This window comes from Mesoplodon bidens (genome assembly GCF_964165515.1).
Source record: "Mesoplodon bidens genome assembly, chromosome: 3".
NCBI classification, from domain to species: Eukaryota; Metazoa; Chordata; class Mammalia; order Artiodactyla; family Ziphiidae; genus Mesoplodon; species Mesoplodon bidens.
In genome coordinates, this window is record NC_138178.1 from 137,258,729 (window position 1) to 137,280,349 (window position 21,621).

Genomic DNA, 21,621 nt, shown 5'->3' on the forward strand with positions numbered 1-21,621 from the left:
CTGCGCATCTGGAGCCTGTGCTCTGCAATGGGAGAGGCCACAACAGTGAGAGTCCCGTGTACTGCAAAAAAAAAAAAAGAAGCTTTGGTCAGTGATCGGTAACCTCCCAAAATGAAGTGCTATATGAATATTAGCAAGATTTTTGATGAGAATGAGCTAATATTATAATTATAATTTTGTGATAATTTTATAATTTCATCATAACTAACTGTAAATTCCGCTATATTGTACTTCTCAGGGTTGGTTTTAGATAAAGTACAGGCCGATGACAATAGTGTGTTGTCTCCTACTGTATGCTTTAGCCCCTGAACTTGTTTTAGGTATGTCCAGTGACTTCCTAGCAGACTGACTCCCCTAGCAGAGAGTAGCAATTTAAAATTAGAATTTTAATGAAATGTTTATTTGGGTTGAACTTTTCTTATTATCTATTATGTGAGATAATTTAGGAAAAATTTTATTTTTGCAATACAAATTTTTTATGAATAATCATTTTCCTTTCTTATAGGAAATACTCTACACTTTTAATACTTTCATAGAGTTCCAATTAATTTTTATTATATAGTGCAGTGCCACTTTTTAAAATGCCTGTAAGGTTAAACTCACATCTGAAATAATAAATACCTTAGTAATAAGGTAGAAATTATACGTTATTATTAAGTCAGTTATATTCAACCAGTAAGTGTGTTGTAAAGTATTTCCTGGGGGAAAAACAGAAAACAGTGAGGTAACATTTCACACACATCTGATTGGCAAAAATGTAAAAAAAGTCTGACATTAACAAGTATTGGCTAGGGAGTGGGGAACAGGAACTCTCAAAACCTGTTGAAAGGGAATGTGTAAATTCATACAGCTACCTTGAAGAGTAAACTTAATAGTCTGTAGTAAAGATGTACATATCCCATGGCCTAGGGATTCCAGTTTTAGATTCCATGATCCAGTGATTGCAATTCTAGAGAAACTCTTGCACGTGTATCTTGAGGGTCCCCAAGACCATTCCCAAATTTCATGATTTTCTAGGAGGACACATAGGACAGCATATAGTTGTGCTCATAGCTAAGATTTAGTATAGCAAAAGGATGCAGAACAAATACAGCAAAGGAAAAGTCACATGGGGTGAGAGACTGGGTGAGAGCTTCCAGGTATCCTCTCCCAGTGGACTTACACAGAACGTGCTTAATTCCCCAGCGCCTTGTGACAGTATGTGTGATATGTTGACTACTGGGGAAGCTTATTTGAGACTCAATGCCTAAGGCTTATATTGAGGGCTGGTCATGTAGGCACCCGCTGCCTACCAAATACCAAAATTTCAGACTCACAAAAGGAAAGCAAGTGCTCAGTATAAACTGTATTCTTTGCACAGACAGTTTAGGCACAATGTGAGACTGTTTATTGGTTAGGGTGGTGAGAGCTCCTTTGAAATACAAGTTCCCAGTTTCCAGCCAAGGGCCAACTTTGTAAGCAGGCCTTTCAACAGACAGCAGTTATTTCTGCTATGTTAACTCTTTCTACGTAATACATTGTACAAGCAGACTTGTACAAAGATAATTTATACAGCATTATTTATAATAGTGAAAAATTGGAAAACATCTGAAATGTTTGTTGTCAGGGAAATGAATATTTAAATTCAGCCATATTCATACAATGAATTCTCAGTATAGTTACAGTGAAGGAGCTTTGTAGTCAATATATAATGTCTCAGAGACAATGTTGAGAGAAAAACTGAGTTTTAAGGGTATTTGTACAGTGTGGTAGATAGCATTTTATGTAAATTTTTAACACCACAAAACACTTTTATAGGCATGTATATAAAAATGTCCAGAATGTTTTAAATCATTAATGTGAAGTTGGCTTTTATATATTTAATATATTTTCCTAATATATTTAATATGTATTTAGGGTTTTACATAACAGGTTCTAATTTGTAGTTTTTCTGGAAAATATATTCTTAATTCTTTTAAATTATCACCTGTAGATTTTCTCTTCCAACTGTTCCTGTAAAGAGCTTAATTTAATGCCTCCTGATATGCAATGGATAGTTGTTTGTATTCTTGACCTAAAAAGAGGGTAGAAAGAATTATTATTAATAATTATTAATTAGTTCCAAGTGTGTTATTAATTTTAAAGATTCACGTGGCAAAATAAAACAAGCTTTAACAATTACTTACTTTTTTTTTTCTAATTTGTTTTAGGTCTCCTCTTACCTGGGTCTCATTACTTGGGCCGTTTTCAGGATCGTTTAATATGGATAATGATTCTAGAATGTGGCTATACTTATTGCTGTATTAACATTAAGGTCAATGTACATTTGAAACCTCTCTAATACATGTGTAAAAATTTTGTTATGCACACATCAAAGAATTAATAGCTCACTTTGGAAGAGTATTTTTTTACTTGTGAAAACACTTAGGATTGTTAAAGTGTATTTCAATATGTACATAGTGATAGACAGACTAGTGTTGACTGTATGATAGAGCATAGTAACAAAATACACTTGCCCCTTTTTTATCCAGTCTTTTTCTTTTTATCCCTATCTAGTTGAGCATCTCAAAAAGGTGACTCAGTAATATTTTCTTCACTCCTATATCATATAAGCATTCTCAACTTAATATAAAAACCTTTTTTTGACCCCACTGCCCTTACCTGCTAATACTCTGTTTTTCTCCTTTCAGAGCAAAATGCCTTATTAGAGTCACTTATAATCACATCTCCAATTTCATTTCTTCCATTTTTCTCTTCAACTTACTCTAGGTTTTTGACCCTATTACCTATTACTCTAGTAAAAACCGCTGTTGTCAAGGTCTCCAGTGGCTGTGGCATTGCTAAATCCAAGGATTGATTCTCAGACCCGTTCTTGACCTGTAAGCAGAATTTGAGAGTTCACCTCTTCACTTGTTTCACGGATTAATCCTTGACAGTCTCCTTTGATGGTTCCTTCTCTTTCCTTGACCTGTTAATATCAGACTGCCCCAGTCCTTGCTGACAACTCCATCCTTCTAGTGGCTCAGATCAAAAACATTTGGGCTTTAGTCCAGTGATATATGACTCCTTGTTTACTTCTATACCGCACATCCAATCCAACAAGAAATCCTGTTGGCTCTGCCTTTAAGTCATATCCTGTATCCCAACACTTCTCACCACCCTACCTTTCAGACACCTTCATTTCTTTCCTGGATAGCTGCAATCACTTCCTAATTGGTCTCTCCGCTTCTGCCTCTGGCCCCCTACAGCCTATTATCAACCAGAATGATCTTTAAAATCTAAGTCAGATCATGTCACTTCCCTACTCAAAATCCTACAGTGAATATCTTCCTTCATTCAGAGTAGAAGCCAAGGCCCTAAAGGGTCAGGCTCCCTATTTGGTCTCATCTGCTCCTTTAACCATCTCACCCTACTCCAGCATACTGGCTGTTCCCTCTGCCTGAAACACTCTTCCTCAGACAGCCACACAGCTAACTCCATCACCACCTTTAAGGCTTTGCTCAAATGTCACCTTCCCAATGAGGTCTACTGTGGGCATCCTATTTAAAATTGAATACCCACTCCCATTCCTGCCTGCACTTCCAATCCTCCTTGCTTGCTTTACTTTTTCTCTGTTTTCATAACACTTATACCTTCTAGCAAACTATGTAACTTACTTATTAATTTTATTGTGGATTACCTGTGTTCCTCCACTCTCTAATATAAATGTTGCAAGAGCAAGGATCTCTGTTTTTATTTGGAGAATATATCCTGAGCCCCTGGAACAGTGCCTGGCACCTAGTAGGCCGTTAATAAATATTTGTTGAATGAGTAGTGAATAAATGAATTTTTTTTGTCTTAATGCAGATTGGATAAAATTGCTGGTGACTAAAAAGCTGTTCCTTTAGTCCAGTGGTTCTCAAAATGCAGTTCTCCAGATTAGTAATTTTAACATGTCCTGGGAACTTTTTAGAAATGGAAATTCTTAGGCCTCACCCCAGACCTACTAAATCAGAAACTCTGGGGGAGTGCCCAGCAGTCTGTGTTTTAACAAGCCTTCCAGTGTATCTGACTCACCTAAAGTTTGAGAACTACTGCTCTAGTCTAACATGTACAAGTAGGAAAAGGCGAAAAATCATGCAGAATATGGAGGACATTTTCATTGCTTAATTTAGTTCTGTTTTTTTAATGGTACAGTTTTATAATACCTAATAATGTGGGTCCTTTTATTGATCTTTTGTGCTCCATGAAATATATATACTTTTTGGTGGCAGTCTTTTTTTCTTTCTTTTTCATTTTTCCGGACACAAGCTTGCTTAGCTATACCATCTACTAACATTTATATAACACTTTAAATTTGACAAGGCACTTTCATTACTTGCTTTACTCTTCACAACCCTATGTGCCAGGGTTATTTTTCTTTGAAAGAGAAGCAAAAGGAATCTCAGGGGGTAAGTGACCTACTTACGATTGTGTACTAGCATCAGGCAGAGCCATGATTTAAAAGCAGATTCTGATGTCACATTCCGTGTTCTTTCCCTGGATCATAATACAACCTAACAGCATTGCCTTTTATTAAAATCACTGGTAGTTTTGTAAAGATGTATAAATAAATGAGCAAAAATAATAATAATAGTAATAGTAAACAGTGACCTGATGTATCCTCTTCAAGTGATTCCTTCTAGTGAAGTAATCAAAATGGGTTTAAAATTTATATAAGGACATATTCATAATATTCATTCTTCCAGCATATATTTGTTGTATCCCTCACTGTGTGCCAAGTACTAGTTTAGGCACTGAGGATACAGTAGTAACCAAAAGAGAGCTGCTCTGTGGAGTTTATATTGTAGTTGGAGGAGATAGATAATAATCAATACATAAATCTGTATTATTATTATGTTATTATAATTTTTAAACTGGAACAAAGAAATGGTTAGATAAATTATGGCATATCCATATAGTAGAATACTGCTCTCATATAAAGTAGGATGGAAAGGATACAAAGCTAATGTGCATATTGTGTAGTTCCAATTTTGCTCCCCCCCAAATTTGTATAATTTTAAAAAGTTTTTAACAAGTGTGATTCAACCTTGATGTACAGTCTTAAAATTATGGTCATACTCATTAAAATTGTTTTGCCAATTTCCAGTGGAATTTCTAAAATTTCTTTAAAAATATAGCATTATTTTTCATATCTGTATCCAACATCATATGTATTAAGTGTCATTAAGTTTGAATTAAGGTGTAGCTCTTGGGTTAAAGACATTTTTTGCTTTTAACATATTTTTATTTTGAGAATCCAATCCATGAGCATTTACAAAACTAGTTACTTTTCTCTGTGTAATAAGTGATCATAAACTCAAGTATTTTCTTATTTCCTCTTTAGGGGTTAGAATTGCAAGAGACATCCTGTCATACTGCTGAAGCTCGAAGAGTTGACGAAGTTTTTGAAGGTGCCTTTGAGCAAGAAGAATATGCAAGAGTATGTTCCATTAATGAACACTTCGGAAATGTCTTGACACCCTGTACTGTTTTGCCTGTGAAACTCTATTCTGATGCCAGGAATGTCCTGTCTGGCATAATTGATTCCCATGACAACTTAAAAGAATTTAAAGGTGACCTTGTTAAAGTACTTGTGTGGATACTTCTTCAGTACTGTTCCAGAAGATCCAACATGCAGGAAAATGTTCACAAAACTGAAAATAAAGGGAAAGCATCTCTAATAATCCTGCCTCCTTTGAATACTTCACCACAAACCGAATCCCCAGAAGACACAGATAGTTTAAATTCAGAAAATTTGGATGACTGGTCTGATGATGTTTTTGGTGAAGAGCCAACTATCAAAAAAGGAAAAGAAGAAAAAGATCAGTTGAAAGTTTTGCCAGGTATAAATTTGCCTATTCCAGGATCAGTGGAATCACAGAGGGTTGGTAAACATTCTACAGGCACAGTTACTGAAAATAGTCTTTACCAAGCAGTTGCATTGGGATACCCTGCTACTGACAAAGGAAAACAAGAAGCCGTGGCATACATCCCTCTCATGGAGTTCAGTTGTTCTCATTCTCACTTGTTAAGCTTACCCGAAGAGTGGATATCTAATTGTTTGCCTAATTCCAAAATGAAGGAGATGAGCTCATTATTTCCAGAAGACTGGTACCACTTTGTTTTAAGGCAGTTGGAATGTTTTCATTCAGAAGAAAATGCCTCAAATGTAGTGGAAGAAATTGCAAAGGACAGAGTTTTAAAAGACTTTTATGTTCATGCAGTAATGACTTGTTATTTTATTTTGTTTGGAGTAGACAATACGATTCCTAGTCCTGGTCATATATTGAGAGTCTACAGTGGTGTTTTCCCTTGGTCTCTTGCCTTGGATTGGCTCACAGAAAAGCCAGAACTGTTCCAACTAGCCCTAAAAGCTTTCAGGTAATTCATTTTGATTACATACAAGTTGTAACGTTGGCCAAAAAATGTTGATTTTTTTATAACTTACAAGGAGATGCTCTTTCATTTCTAATTTTAAAAAATAATCACTTTCCAAAAAATGAAAAATGCTTGGTAGGTACTCTGATTATATCGGGAGCACACTTAAATTTGTACTTTCTTTTTGTTTATGTGGAGAACCTATTTTTTGTATGACTTACTGGATTGTTTTGCTTTAACTCTTATCATTTCTCCCAGATCTTTTTTTCTGAAATATGTATGATTTCAGTTCAGTGTCTTTAAAAATCTATTTCATCTATAAAGTTGATTTTAAAAATTCTAAAATTCTTTGTTTCTCCATTTTTAGGTATACTCTGAAACTAATGATTGATAAAGCAAGTTTAGGTCCAATAGAAGACTTTAAAGAGCTGACTAACTGCCTTGAAGAATATGAAAGTGACTGGTACATTGGTTTGGTATCTGATGAAAAGTGGAAGGAAGCAATTTTACAAGAAAAACCATACTTGTTTTCTCTGGGGTATGATCCTAATATGGTAAGGTTAAAAATGTGTTCTTAAACATTTTTGTATATTAACCTTAAAGAATAGAAATCAGTTATAAAGTATTTAACCTAAGTGATAGAGATAACATTCTAGGTATAAATATATTAATTATAGTATTAAGGTATTTGTAATCATGACTTTGTGGCCAACATAATCCAGTCCTAGAATGACTGATTATTTACTTTTGCAAAGCTAATAGGAGCCAATAAAGAATGTTGTGTAGCTATTATGCAGTAACTGAGCTATAAGATAGTCAAGTAAATGTAATTTGCTATAGCATATTTGACTAAATGGGTTGTATTTATATGGCAAATTCAAGTGTATGAATTATTACTTTGGACTTGAATCCTAGAAGAAAAATTAATTTGTAATTTGTAAGCAAGTCTGACTTGTGAAAATTCAGAGACTCTAAATAAGGAATGCCTTTTTTAAGATTTAGTACTTGTTCTCATTGCATTTAAAATGTCATTGAGTGTGCACAATATGAAAGATTCAGTGTTATGAGCTTATTGTGGGTTCCACATGTGGTGTTACTGCACATGTGCTTCCCAAGGAAAATGATGAAAGTTATTTTTAAAAAACAACCATTTAAAGTCTTAGAAATGGTCCTAAGGGCATACAGCAAATAAACATTTATTAAAGAAAATCTTCTAAAACCTAAGAACAGTTAGAGACTACATTATTTGAACCAAGACCCATTGCCTCCCAGCTCAGCAAGACAGAAACTCCACTCAGACTGGTATGGCCAAGAACACAGGGCTCCCTCTCCCCTCAGCTCCCAGTTGGAGGACTGTTTGCCCAGAAGAGGAAGGACTTCAGCATTGCTCATCTTACTCCCACCTGCCTATTGTGAGGCTTGGTTCTGGGCATGTGTAATCAAGAGGTTGGAACTCCCTTCTGGCCACCCCCAACTTGTTGGATGGAGGCTTTACCTGGGCCTGGTGCCACTGACAATAGCGGGCCCTGATCCCCCTTGTCTGTGGATGTTCCACAGTGGGAGAGGCAAGCCAAGAAGACCTGAGTTTACTGCTCCTCCTCTACCAAACACATGTCCTGAAGCATAGGTGTTGCTCAGAAGTGCGCCATTGTCTTACACCCCAGTTCCAGCGCTCTGGCTCAGAGATTCTGCCCACTGGGAGAAGCAGACCATTAAAAAAAAAAAGCTCTAGATCTCTTATCAAAGGAAGTGACTTCATTTGCACATAGTGTGGACACACTGAAGCTTAAGATGTTCCTCAAAAAACAGTGGAGGTGGTGGTGAAAGTTACTAGAGGCAATTGGTAAAATCACTAGAGGTCTCAGCTGAACTGCAGGCCAGGTAGATTAACACAGAGAACCAGGGAAAGAAACAGCGGAGAAGAGCCCTCCTGGGGTCAAAACAAATCTCAAACACTGACCTCCAAAACTGTTCTTTCAAAGGAGCCCAAATTTAATTGGATCATTCTGGAGCAACTTAGGTCCCAAGTCATTGTTGAAAATGTAGAGCAACCAGCTGGGTGTGAGCATTTAACAAAGAGAACCTTGCCAAAACCACTGCCATCCCATCATAACTGTGGGCACTCACAAGGCTGCACTCCCTGAGGAGCAATATCAAAGACTTCACAATTGAACGGGAGGTAGGATTAACTTCACTAAAGTCATCCAGCCATTCACTAAACAAATACGCAAATAATAATAACAAGCCCTGGGGTGTGGGGTAGAGAGGATCAGTACCCAGAATTGCTGCAGTGTTATCTAAAATGTCCAGTTTTCAACAAAAATTAGGCGATATGAAAAGAAACAAAAAAATCACAAGAAAGTCTGACCCATGTGTAGGGTGGTGGGAGGGGGGACATGACAGAAATGGCCTGTGAGATCAACGACATGTCAGGTTTAACAAAGATATCAAAGTAACCATTTTATATATATGTTCAAAGGACTGAAGGAAATTATGATTAAAGAACTAAACAAAGTGGGAAACAAAGTGGTTATAGAGTGAACCTACCTCAACATAATAAGGGCCATATATGAGAAGCCCACAGCTAACATCATACTTAGTGGTGAAGAGCTGAAGGTATTTCCTCTAAGATCAGGAAAATGACAAGGTTGCCCACTCTCACCACTTGTATTCAACATAGTATTGGAAGTCCTAGCCAGAGCACTTTAGTTAAGAAAAAGAAATAAAAGGCATCCAAATTGGAGAGAAAGAAGTAAAACTGGTACTATTTGCAGATGATGTGATATTGTATATAGAAAACCCTATACTCTATAATAACAATCAGAAAGAGAAATTAAGACAACAGTCCATTTATAATTGCATCAAAAGAATAAAATACCTAGGAATAAATTTTTTTTGTAACTGGAAGTTTGTACCTCTTAATCTCCTGCACCTATTTCTTTCCTCTCTCCATCCCCTTCCCCTTCTCCCTCCCCTCCGGCAACCACTTGTTTGTTTCCTATGTCTATAACTCTGTTTCTGTTTGTTTGTTTTTTTAATGTTTATTCATTTGTTTTTTAGATTCCAAATATAAACAAAATCATATTTGTCTTTTTTCTGTCTGACTTATTGCATTTAGCATAATAGCCTCTAGGTCCATCCATGTTGTCACAAATGGCAAGATTTCATTCTTTTTTATGGCTGATTAATATTCCATTGTATATATGCCACATCTTCTTTGTTCATTCATCTATTGATGGGCACTTAAGTTGCTTCCATATCTTGGCTATTATAAATAATGCTGCAATGAACATAGGGGTGCACATATTTCTTTTTTTAAAATTTATTTTTTATTTTTGGCTGCATTGGTTCTTTGTTGCTGTGCACAGGCTTTCTCTAGTTGCAGGGGGCGAGGGATACTCTTTGTTGCGGTGCGCGGGCTTCTCATTGAGGGGGTTTCTCTTTGTTGCAGAGTATGGGCTCTAGGCATGCAGGCTTCAGTAGTTGTGGCACTCGGGCTCAGTAGTTGTGGCCCATGGGCTTAGTTGCTCCATGGCATGTGGGATCTTCCCAGACCAGGGCTCGAACCCGTGTCCCCTGCATTGGCAGGTGGATTCTTAACCACTGTGCCACCAAGGAAGTCCTATATTTCTTTTAATTAGATAAATACCCAGGAGCAGAATTGCTGGATCATATGGTAGGTCTATTTTTAATTTTTTGAGGACTCTCCTTACTGTTTTTCATGGTGGCTGCACCAATTTACATTCCCACCAACAGTGCATGAGGGTTCCTTTTTCTCCACATCCTCACCAACACTGTTATTTGTTGTTTTTTTGATAATAGCCATTCTGACAGGTGTGAGGTGATATCTCATTGTGGTTTTGATTTGCCTTGCTCTGATGATCAGTGATGTTGATCATCTTTTCATGTGCCTTTAGGCCATCTATACGTCTTCTTTGGAAAAATGTCTATTCAAGTCCTCTGCCCATTTTTAAATTGGGTTGTTTCTTTGTTTGATGTTGAGTTGTATGAGTTCTTTGTATATTTTGGACATTCATGCCTTATCAGGTATATTATTTGCAAATATCTTCTGCCATTCAGTAAGTGGCCTTTTCGTTTAGTTTATAGTTTCCTTCACTGTGCAAAAGCTTTTTAGTTTGATGTAGTCCCATTTGTTTATTTTTGCTTTTGTTTCCTTTACCTGAGGAGACATATCAAAAATATGTATTGCTAAGTCTCATGTAAAATAACTTACTGCCTGTGTTTTCTTCTAGAGGTTTTATAGTTTCAGGTCTTACATTTAAGTCTTTAATCCATTTTGAATTTGTCTATGATATGAGAGAACACTCCAGTTTCATTCATTTGTATGTAGCTGTCCAGTTTTCCCAACACCATTTATTGAAGAGGCTGTCTTTTTCCCGCTGTTTTTGTCCCCTTTGTCATAGATTAATCACCCACATATGTGTGGGTTCGTTTCTGGGCTCTCTGTTCTGTTCCATTGGTCTATGTACATTTTTTTGCCAGTACCATACTTTTGATTACTGTAGCTTTGTAATATACTTTGAATTCAGAGAGTGTGATACCTGCAGCTTTGTTTCTTCTCAAGATTGTTTTGACTATTTGGGGTCTTTTATTATATGGCATAATAAAGGCCATATATGACAAACCCACAGCTAACATCATACTTAGTGGTGCAAAGCTGAAAGCATTTCCTCTAAGATCAGGAACAAGACAAGGACTTTCAGGCAAGACAATGCCCACTCTTTCCACTTTCATTCAACATAGTTTCAAAGTCCTAGCCACAGCAACCAGAGAAGAAAAAGAATCCACATTGGAAAGGAAGAAGTAAATCTATCACTGTCTGCTGATAACATGATACATTACATAGAAAACCCTAAAGACGCCACCAGAAAACTACTAGAGCTCATTAGTGAACTTGGTAAAGTTGCAGGATATAAAATTAACATACAGAAATCTGTTGCATTTCTGTACGCAAAAAAAAACAAATATCAGAAAGAAAAATTTAGGGAACAATCCCATTTACCATTGCATCAAAAAGAATAAAATACCTAGGAATAAAGCTACCTAAGGAGGCAAAAGACCTGTACTCTGAAAACTGTATGATGCTGATGAAAGAAATTGAAGACAACACAGATGGAAAGATATGCCGTGTTCTTGGATTGGAAGAATCGGTATTGTTAAAATAACTGTATTAACCAAGGCAATCTACAGATTCAGTGTAATCTCTATCAAATTAACAATGGCATTTTTCACAGACCTAGAACAAATAATTTTAAAATTTGTATGGAGAAACACAGAAGACACTGAATAGCCAAAACAATCTTGAGAAAGAAGAACGAGCTGGAGGAATTATGCTCCCTGACTTCAGACTATACTGTAAAGCTTCAGTAATCAAAATACTATGGTACTGGCACAAAAACAGACACATAGATCAATGGAATAGGATAGAAAGCTCAGAAATAAGTCCATACACTTATAGTCAATTAATCTTCGACAAAGTAGGCAAGAATATACAATGGAGAAAAGATATTCTCTTCAATAAGTGGTGCTGGGAAAGTTGGACAACTGCATATAAAAGAATGAAATTAGAAATTCTCTAACACTGTATACAAAAATAAACTCAAAATGGATTAAAGACCTAAATTTAAGAGCAGATACTATAAAACTCCTAGAGGAAAACATAGGCAGAACACTTTGAGATAAATCGCAACAAATTTTTTGGATCTGTCTCCTAGAACAATGGAAATGAAAGGAAGATAAACAAATGGGACCTAGTTAAACTTAAAAGCTTTTTCACGCTAAGAAAACCATAAACAAAACTAAAAGGCAACCTATGGTTTGGGAGAAAATGTTTGCAAAACAATGAGACCAACAAGGGATTAATTTCCAAAATATGCAAACTCATACAGCTCAATATCAAAAAACCAAACAACCCAATCAAAAAATGGGCAGAAGACCTAAATAGACATTTCTCCAAAGAAGACATACAGGTGGCCAACTGGCACATGAAAGGATGCTCAACACTGCTAATCTTTAGAAAAATGCAAATCAAAACTACAGTGAGATATCACCTCACACCAGTCAAAATGGTCATCATCAAAAAGTCTACAAACAATAAATGCTGGACAGGGTGTGGAGAAAATGGAACCCTCCTACACTATTGGTGGGAATGTAAACTGGTGCAGCTACTATGGAGAACAATATAGAAATTCCTTAATAAACTAAAACTAGAGTTACCATATGATCCAGCAATCCCACTCCTGGGCATATATCTGGAAAATACAAAAACTCTAATTCAAAAAGGTGCATACACCCCAGTGTTCATAACAGCACTATTATAATAGCCAAGACATGGAAGCAACCTAAATATCCATTGACAGATGAATGGATAAAGAAGATGTAGTATATATCGGGTTGGCCAAAAAGTTTGTTCAGGTTTTTCTGTAAGATGTTATGGGAAAACCCCAACGAACTTTCTGGCCAACCCAATTTACACACACACATATATATACATACACACATACATACATATACATACATAGATATATACACACAGTGGAATATTACTTAACCATAAAAAGAATGAAATAATGCCATTTGCAGCAATATGTTTGGACCTAGAGATTATCATACTAAGTGAAGTAAGTCAGACAGAGAAAGACAAGTATCATATCACTTATATGTGGAATATAAAATAATAATACAAATGAACTTACTTACAAAACAGAAATAGCCTCACAGACATAGAAAACAAACTTATTTTTACCAAAGAGGAAAGGAGAGGAGGGATAAATTAGGAGTTTGGGATTAACAGACACACACTACTATATGTAAAATAGATAAACAACAAGGACCTACTATATCACACAGGGAACTATATTCAATATCTTGTAATAACCTATAATGGAAAAGAATCTGAAAAAGAATATATTATATATATGTATTTATGAATATGTATAACTGAATCACTTTGCTGAACACCTGAAACTTACACAACATTGTAAATCAACTATACCTTCAGTTTTTAAAAAAATCATATGATCATCTCAATAGATGCAGAAAAAGCTTTTGACAAAATTCAACATCCATTTATGATAAAAACTCTTTAACAGAGTGGGTATAAAGGGAACATACCTCAACATAATAAAGGCCATATATGAGAAGCCTAGAGCTAACATCATACTCAGTGCTGAAGAGCTGAAAGTATTTCCTCTAAGATAAGGAACATGACGAGGATGTCCACTCTCACCACTTTTATTCAACATAGTATTGAAAGTCCTAGCCACAGCAACCAGAGAAGAGAAAGAAATTAAAGGAATCGAAATTGGAAAGATAGAAGTAAAACTCACTGTTTGCAGATGATGTGATAGTATACATAGAAACTCCTAATGACACCACCAAAAAACTACTAGGATGCATCCATGAATTTGGTAAAGTTGCAGTATACAAACAATATACAGAAATATGTGGCATTTCTACACACTAATAATGAACGATCAGAAAGGCAAGTTAGGAAGACCTGGGAGTAAATTTTTGAAAGAATGTGAAAGACACTAAAAACTATAAGGCATCGATGAAAGAAATTGAAGACACAAATAAATGGAAAGATATTCCATGCTCACGGGTTGGAAGAATTAACATTGTTAAGATGTCCATACGACCCAAAGCAGTCTACAGAGGCAGTGCAATCCCTGTCAAAATCCCAATGGCATTTTTCACAGAAATATAACAAACAATCCTAAACTTTGTATGGATCCACAGAAGATCCCAAATAGTCAAAGCAATCTTGAGAAAGAGCAAAACTGGAGGCATCATGCTTCCTGATTTCAAACTATATTACAAAGCCATAGTAATCAAAACAGTATGGTATTGGCATAAAAACAGACACATAGGTCAATGGAATAGAATAGAGAGCCCAGAAATAAACCCACATATATATGGTCAATTAATCTATGACAAAAGAGCCAATAATATGCAATGGGGGAAAAGATGGTCTCTTCAATAAATGGTGTTATGAAAACTGGGCCACTGTCTTAATACTATACACAAACGCTAACTCAAAATGGATTAAAGACTTAAATGTAAGACCTGAAACTATAAAACTCCTAGAGGAAAACATAGGTGGTAGCTCCTTGACATCGGTCTTGGTAATGATTTTTTGGATTTGACAACAAAAGCAAAAATAAACAAGTGGGATTACTTCAAACTAAAAAGCTTCATTTAGGGACTTCCCTGGCAGTCCAGTGGTTAAGATTCTGCATTTCCACTGCAGGGGCACAGGTTTGATCCCTGGTTGGGGAACTAAGATCTTACATGCTGTGTGGCTCAGCAAAATAAAAAAATTAAATTAAAAAATAAAAATCTTCATTCAGCACAGCAAAGGAAATCATCAACAAAATGAAAAGACAATCTACAAAGTGGGAGAAATATTTGTAAAACATATATCTAATAAGGGGTTATTATGTTTTAAAATACATAAAGAACTCATATAACTCAATAGCAAAAAAAAAATCTGATTTTAAAATGGGCAGGGGATCTGAGTAGACTGAATATGAATTTTTCCAAAGAAGATATACAGTTTGCCAACAAGGATATGAAAAGGTTCTCAACATCACTAACCATCAGGGAAATGCAAATCAAAACCACTATCACCTCATAACCTGTTAGAATGGCTCTTATCAAAAAGATAGGAAATAACAAGTGTTGGCTAAGATGTGGAGAAAAGGGAATCCTTCTTTGGTGGGAATGTAAATTAATGCAGCCACTCTGGAAAACAATATGGATGTTCCTCAGAAAATTAAAAACAGAACTACCGTATGATACAGCCATTTCAATTTTGAATGTTTATTCAAAGGAAATGAAAACACTAATTCAGAACCATACCTGCACCCCCATGCTCAATGCAGCGTTATTTTTAACAGCCAAGTCATGGAAATAACCTGTATACCTACGGATGTGTGGATAAAAAAAATACACACACACACACACACACACACACACACACAGAGGAATATTATTCATCCATAAAAAAGGAAATCTTGCCATTTGTGACAAAATGGATAAACCTTAAGGGTATTATGCTAAGTGAAATAAGTCAAAGATAAATATCATTTGATCTCACTTATATGTGGAATCTAAAAAATTAAAAAGAAAAAAACCAAACTCACAGACACAGAGAACAGATTGGTGGTTGCCAGAGGGTGGGAGTGGGTGCAATTGGTAAAGGTACAAACTTCTAGTTACAAAATAAATAAGACCTGGGGATGCAATGCACAGTGTGGTTAATAATATTGATTGTATATTGTTATATTGCTAAGAGAGTAGATCATAAAAGTTCTCATCTCAAGAAGTGATGGATGTTAATTAGACTTATTGTGATTATTTCACAATATATCCAAATATTGAATCATGTTGTACACCTGAAACTAATATGTCAATTGTATTTCAATTTAAAAAGGGAGGTAAAGGAAGGTATGATGACAATCTCACATCAAGTAGGGAAAGAATATCAATAGAGATAGAAATTATAAAAAAGAACTAAATGAAAAATATACTAGAGGGCTAGACCATAAATAGCATAACTTAACCCAATTTAAAAATAACAAAGGATTGTATAGACATTTCTTCAAAGGAAATGTACAAGTGGAACAATAAACACATGAAAAGATGCTCAACATCATTCATCATCAGCAAAATGCAAGTCAAAACCACAATGAGGGCTTCCCTGGTGGCGCAGTGGTTGAGAGTCCGCCTGCCAATGCAGGGGACATGGGTTCGTGCCCTGGTCCCGGAGGATCCCACATGCCGCGGAGTGGCTAGGCCTGTGAGCCATGGCCACTGAGCCGGCGCGTCCGGAGCCTGTGTTCCGCAACAGGAGAGGCCACAACAGAGAGGCCCACGTACCGCAAAAAAACCCCCAAAAAACAAAAAAACCCCACAATGACATCACTTCATAGTAGGATGTCTGAAATCAAAAAGTTAGATAATAAGCGTTGGTGAGGATATGGAGAAACTGGAACTCTGATACAGTGCTGGCAGAAATGTAAAATGGTACTACCACTTCGGAAAACATTCTGGCATTTTCTCAACTAGACATAGAGTTACCATATGATCCAGTAATTCCGCTCCTGTATACCCAAGATAAATGAAAACATAAATCCACATGAAAATTCAAATATAGCAGCATTATTCATAACTGCTGAAAGATGGACACACCCAATGTCCATCAATTGATGAATGAATAAACAAATCGTGGTATATTCATTCTATGGAATATTATTTGGCCATAAAAAGGAGTGAATTACTTGATACATGCTACAACATGAATCAACCTTGAAAACATGCTGAATTAAAGAAGCCAGTCACGAAAAACCACATGATTCCATTCATGTAAAATTTCCAAGACGAGGCAAATCAATACATTAGATTAGAAAATACATTAGTGGTTGCTAATGACTGGGGAAATTAAGGGATAGCAGGATAATAGCTAAAGAGTACAAGGTTTCTTTTTGAGGTCATGAAAATATTCTACAATTGTGGAGATAGTTGTATGTATCTGAACATACTAAAAAGTCATTGAATTATATACATTTCACATCAGTAAATTATATGGAATGTGAACTATATCTCAATAAAGCTGCTTTTGAAAAGAGCCTACTGGATGATCGTTCACTATTATTTATGACTTATGCATTGCTGAGGCCAGATGGGATGAGGGAATAGAGAGGAAAGTAAAGAGAAGTGAGTGCAGTGGCTATCAGGAAGTTTTTTTCTCTTGCACTTATTTGGAGAGCAATCAGATAGATGTGATTCTTGATTCTGAAGACAAGCAACTCGTGTACATTTTGATACACTACTTTCTGTTTAAGTTTGCCTAACTACAATGGAATTTTTCTCTCATTTTATAAATAAAGGCCTGAATATAATCTCTTTTCTTTTGCTTTCCCTCCCACCTCGTTTATTCTTTACAGGGAGTTTACACTGGGAGAGTACTTACCCTTCAAGAATTATTGATCCAAGTTGGGAAGTTAAATGCTGAAGCTGTTAGAGGTCAGTGGGCCAATCTTTCATGGGAATTGCTTTATGCCACCAATGATGATGAGGAACGTTATAGTATACAAGCTCATGCACTACTTTTAAGAAACCTTACAGTACAAGCGGCTGATCCTCCCCTGGGATATCCAATTTATTCTTCAAAACCTCTCCATATACATTTGTTTTAGAGCCCATTTTAACTTGTATTGTGAGCAAATGAGATGTCTAGAAAATTAATATGATTCCTCATAACTTCACTGGACTTCTCTCTCTCCTCCCACAGGTCAGATGCCTAAGAAAAGCTAAGCTCTATAAAGTTGATTCTCTTAGGTATCTTAATGGTTTAAAACAACAACTTTATGTCTAACATAGAAGTTAAAGTTAGTTGGCCAGTATTTGTGCCCTATTGCGTGTGGTTGGCTTTGGTAAATATAAAACATTTGTGTAAGATTATATAATGAATTTTTTAATGCTTTCTTAAATGTGTGATAAGTGACTTGCCTTAGAGAAGTCAACAACTATGTAATTTTTACATGCTTAAAAGATACACATCTCAGTGTTTTTAAGTCAAGATAATGGATCCTACTGAAGGTTACATAATGTATATATATTTATTTGAAATATTAAATTTTATAGTATTTTGAAACTTTGTGCTATTTTAATATTTAACAGGGTCTGTTTCCATATAATCCATTCATTTTCTTTTCATATACTTCAATTCAGAAACCTTAAAAATTTTCAATAAAATCTCTTCCAAAAAAAATCTTTTTTTTTTCCAAGTATCCTTTTGATATGTTTGAAAGGAAAAGGTCATCCCATTCATCATGTGAATACTCACAGGATCAGCAACATTAAGGTAATCTGATTATGACTGTTAGAGGCCATTCTGTAGATCTGGCTCCTTATGCATTTCTTTTCAACTGAATATACTGCTTTGGAAGAACGACTTATCCGGTAGGACTACCAGTTACTAGTGTCTTAAGGTGTTTGAACTAAAGGCAGAAAGAGATCGGAGAAATTTTTTCATAATGTGATCAGGCTTTTATATTTTCACTGTTTTGCTGCTTAGAACTTTTTATAGGTACTTATAAGGAGGATGAACAATGAATCTGCATCATTTGGGACATGAATTTCCTCTACACCTTATTTATTTCCATCTATAGTACCCGTTATTTAATCTGTAGTAGCCTCCTGAGTAGGTAGTACAGTAATACATTCTCTTTAGTAATGACTGAAATTATTTGCAATGTACCAATTAGGTTTTTATTACTATTACTCCTTTATTAAGTGGAACAGTTCAATACAGCAGTGTTAAAGGATAGCTTTTTGGACTAATTTCAATTAATGAATTCATGAGATTCGTGTGTTAAGTCATTTTGGGGGAAGCAATATAGTACAGTTGATAAGATAGGGTTTGGTGTTACATCTGAGTTCAGATCTCAGGCTTATGATTTATGTAACAGATTTATTAGCTGGAAAATTATATATATATATATATACCTTTTTTGTCACCTAGGGAAATTTTCTCATATCATTAAAAACACTAGTTATCAGTTTTAATGACTGTATAACATTGATAGATATGACAAATTATTAGACTGTCCCCTAAATAATGGGCATTTTAAGTTGTTTAAAGACTTTCAGTATTATAATAGTGCCAAGCCATGCTTTCCCTTTACCATGAATTTTTCTCAAACTGCCGCCATGTCCCTCCATTTCTTTTCATGGCCAAGTTTCCTCATCTTCATCCATTTGTCAAAACATTCCAGTCTGGGGCCTCCCTGGTGGCGCAGTGGTTGAGAGTCCGCCTGCGGATGCAGGGGATACGGGTTCGTGCCCCGGTCTGGGAGGATCCCATATGCAGCGGAGCGGCTGGGCCCGTGAGCCATGGCCGCTGGGCCTGCGCGTCCGGAGCCTGTGCTCCGCAACGGGAGAGGCCACAACAGTGAGAGGCCCGCATACCGCAAAAAAAAGAAAAAAAAAAACAAAAAAACAAAAAAACATTCCAGTCTGGATTCCATCTCTACTATCCCCCCAAATAAAGAAAGTTTTTATTAAAGTCATTATTTACTTTCATACTGTCAAACCAACTACTGCTGACCCTTGAACAACGTGGGTTTGAACTGTGCAGGTCCACTTGTACATGGATTTTTTCAGTAGTGAATACTAAGATACAAAATCGATTGAATCCACAGATAAGGAGAAACCACGGATACAGAGGGCCCACTCTAAATTATATGCAGATTAAAATCCCAGCACTATTCGAGGGTAAACTATAGTTACTTTTATATTCTCGTCTTATTTGTCCTCTAAGTAGCATTTGACACATTTGACAACTCCTTGAATTTTTTTCTTTTGGGCTTCCCTGACACTACATTATCTTCATTTTCTTCCTGTCTCCCTGACTACTCCTTCTCAATCACCTTTGCTGCTTTTCCTTTTCTACCTGACGTCTAAATTTTGGAATTTCTTAACAACTGGTTCAGGCCCCCTCTTCTTACTCTACATTTCACCACAGACAATCTCATTCACTCCCAAGACCTAAAATATCAGTAAGTCGATGATGTTCAAATACATGTACTCAACCTCTCTTCTTAGCACTGAACCTGTATATGTAACTATTTATCTCCATCTCATATATTCAAAATATCTGACCTGATTGAACTTGCCCTAATACCAGCTTTTCTGACTTCTACCTTAGTACTGCCTAGGTAATTCACATGAGACATCTCACAGAGAATTAGGAAAGCTGGGCAAAATAATATTTTTAAGTCTGTTTAAAGGTATCAGAGAACCAAGAAGACAGTGAAGAATTATATCACCAACCAAGATCCAAGGCAAAATGAAACTTAAGAGACCTGAGCTCAGCATTTGAGCTGCTTTTCTTCTAGGAACATTTGCCAATTAAGGAAGAGGTGGCTGAGAAGATAACTAACACTTTTGGCAGACTTGCTACTAAGTTAGAGGGTTAAAAAATGGAGCCCACGGCTCTCCAAAGAAGGAGGGTGAACAAAAAAAATAGATGCATTTTCAATCTTTTCAATCCCTAAAACTGGATTAAGGTGACCCTGGATTTGTAGTGTACCTAGCTACTACCCAGAGCAAATGTACATCTTCTCTGGACCTTTTAAGTTATTTTTATAATTTTTCATATTTATGTTGGACAATCTAAAATAAAGCACCTGAGGAGATAAGACAACATGAGCAAAATCCAAGAGAAACAACAGACAATAGGAACAAACCCACAGGGGTTTATAACTGGAGGCTTTTTCCTCTTAGTCCCCTTCACCTATTTTGCCCCCGCCCCACAATAATCACCCATGTTTTCTCTGTGGCTGTGTGTCTGTTTTTTGTTTTCTTTTTTAAAATTACACATATTAGTGAGATCATGTGGTATTTTTCTTTGACATATTTCACTTAGCATAATACCCTCTAGATCCATCCATGTTGTATCAAGTGGCAAGATTTCTTTTTTTAATGGCTGAGTAATATTACATTGTATATATATACACAACATCTTCTTTATTCATCAATGGACACTTAGGTTGCTGCTGAAATTCTCAATCTTGTGTTTTATATCTTTAAATATACCAAACCTAATTTTCAAGCCTGTGTTTAATAATTCCATTATCTGGGATCCCCTGTGGACAAAATGAGCACTATCTTCTGTGCACATACATTAAAGTATATGTAAACAGGATTGTTATAGTCATCATTTACTTTCTTCACTCATCACCGTGCTTCTAGGATATATCCATCTTGCCATGTATGCATTTATTCCATTGCTTTTACTTGCTGTACCTCATGGTGTCACTCCACCATTTACACCTTCCCCATTTCCCAAAGGTAGCCACCAGGGTGGTCTCCAACTTCTCCACCAACTGTTCCAGTTATTTTATGGGTGTTACCTTGTCCATAGGTAAACTGTGAACTGCTTATACATAAGAACCATGTTTTTCTTCCCCTGTTCTTCTCCCTTCTATTATGGCCTATGCATGTTTTCTACTATAAGGTGCTAAAGATTAAAGTAAAATTAATGATAATAACTAAAATAAGAAGTTGCCAATGGAGTCTTCCTGAGCTGAGTTTAACCCAGGCTTTACCCCTTATGAGCTCTGTGACCTTGGGAAAGTAACACCTACTTGCTTTGGGCATTTCTTTCTTCATCTATTAAGGTGGATAATACCACCTATCTTAGAGGGCTGTTAT

General features: G+C 36.1%; 1 protein-coding gene across 3 annotated transcripts in view; it reads left to right on the plus strand.

Moving 5' to 3' along the window:
- The window catches only part of PCNX4 (pecanex 4), a 56,842-nt gene that overhangs the window by 21,329 nt on the left and 13,892 nt on the right, over window positions 1-21,621 (plus strand). For 2 of the 3 annotated variants that reach the window (XM_081230275.1, XM_081230277.1), the window contains 4 exons: window positions 2,190-2,293; window positions 5,345-6,381; window positions 6,746-6,932; window positions 17,349-18,058. In XM_081230275.1, coding sequence (XP_081086401.1) covers window positions 2,190-2,293; window positions 5,345-6,381; window positions 6,746-6,932; window positions 17,349-17,600 — 1,580 coding nt within the window. In that variant the 3' untranslated portion in view covers window positions 17,601-18,058. Of the gene's footprint in view, window positions 1-2,189; window positions 2,294-5,344; window positions 6,382-6,745; window positions 6,933-17,348; window positions 18,059-21,621 lie in introns of those variants that run through there. The other variant, XM_081230276.1, reaches the window with a different exon arrangement.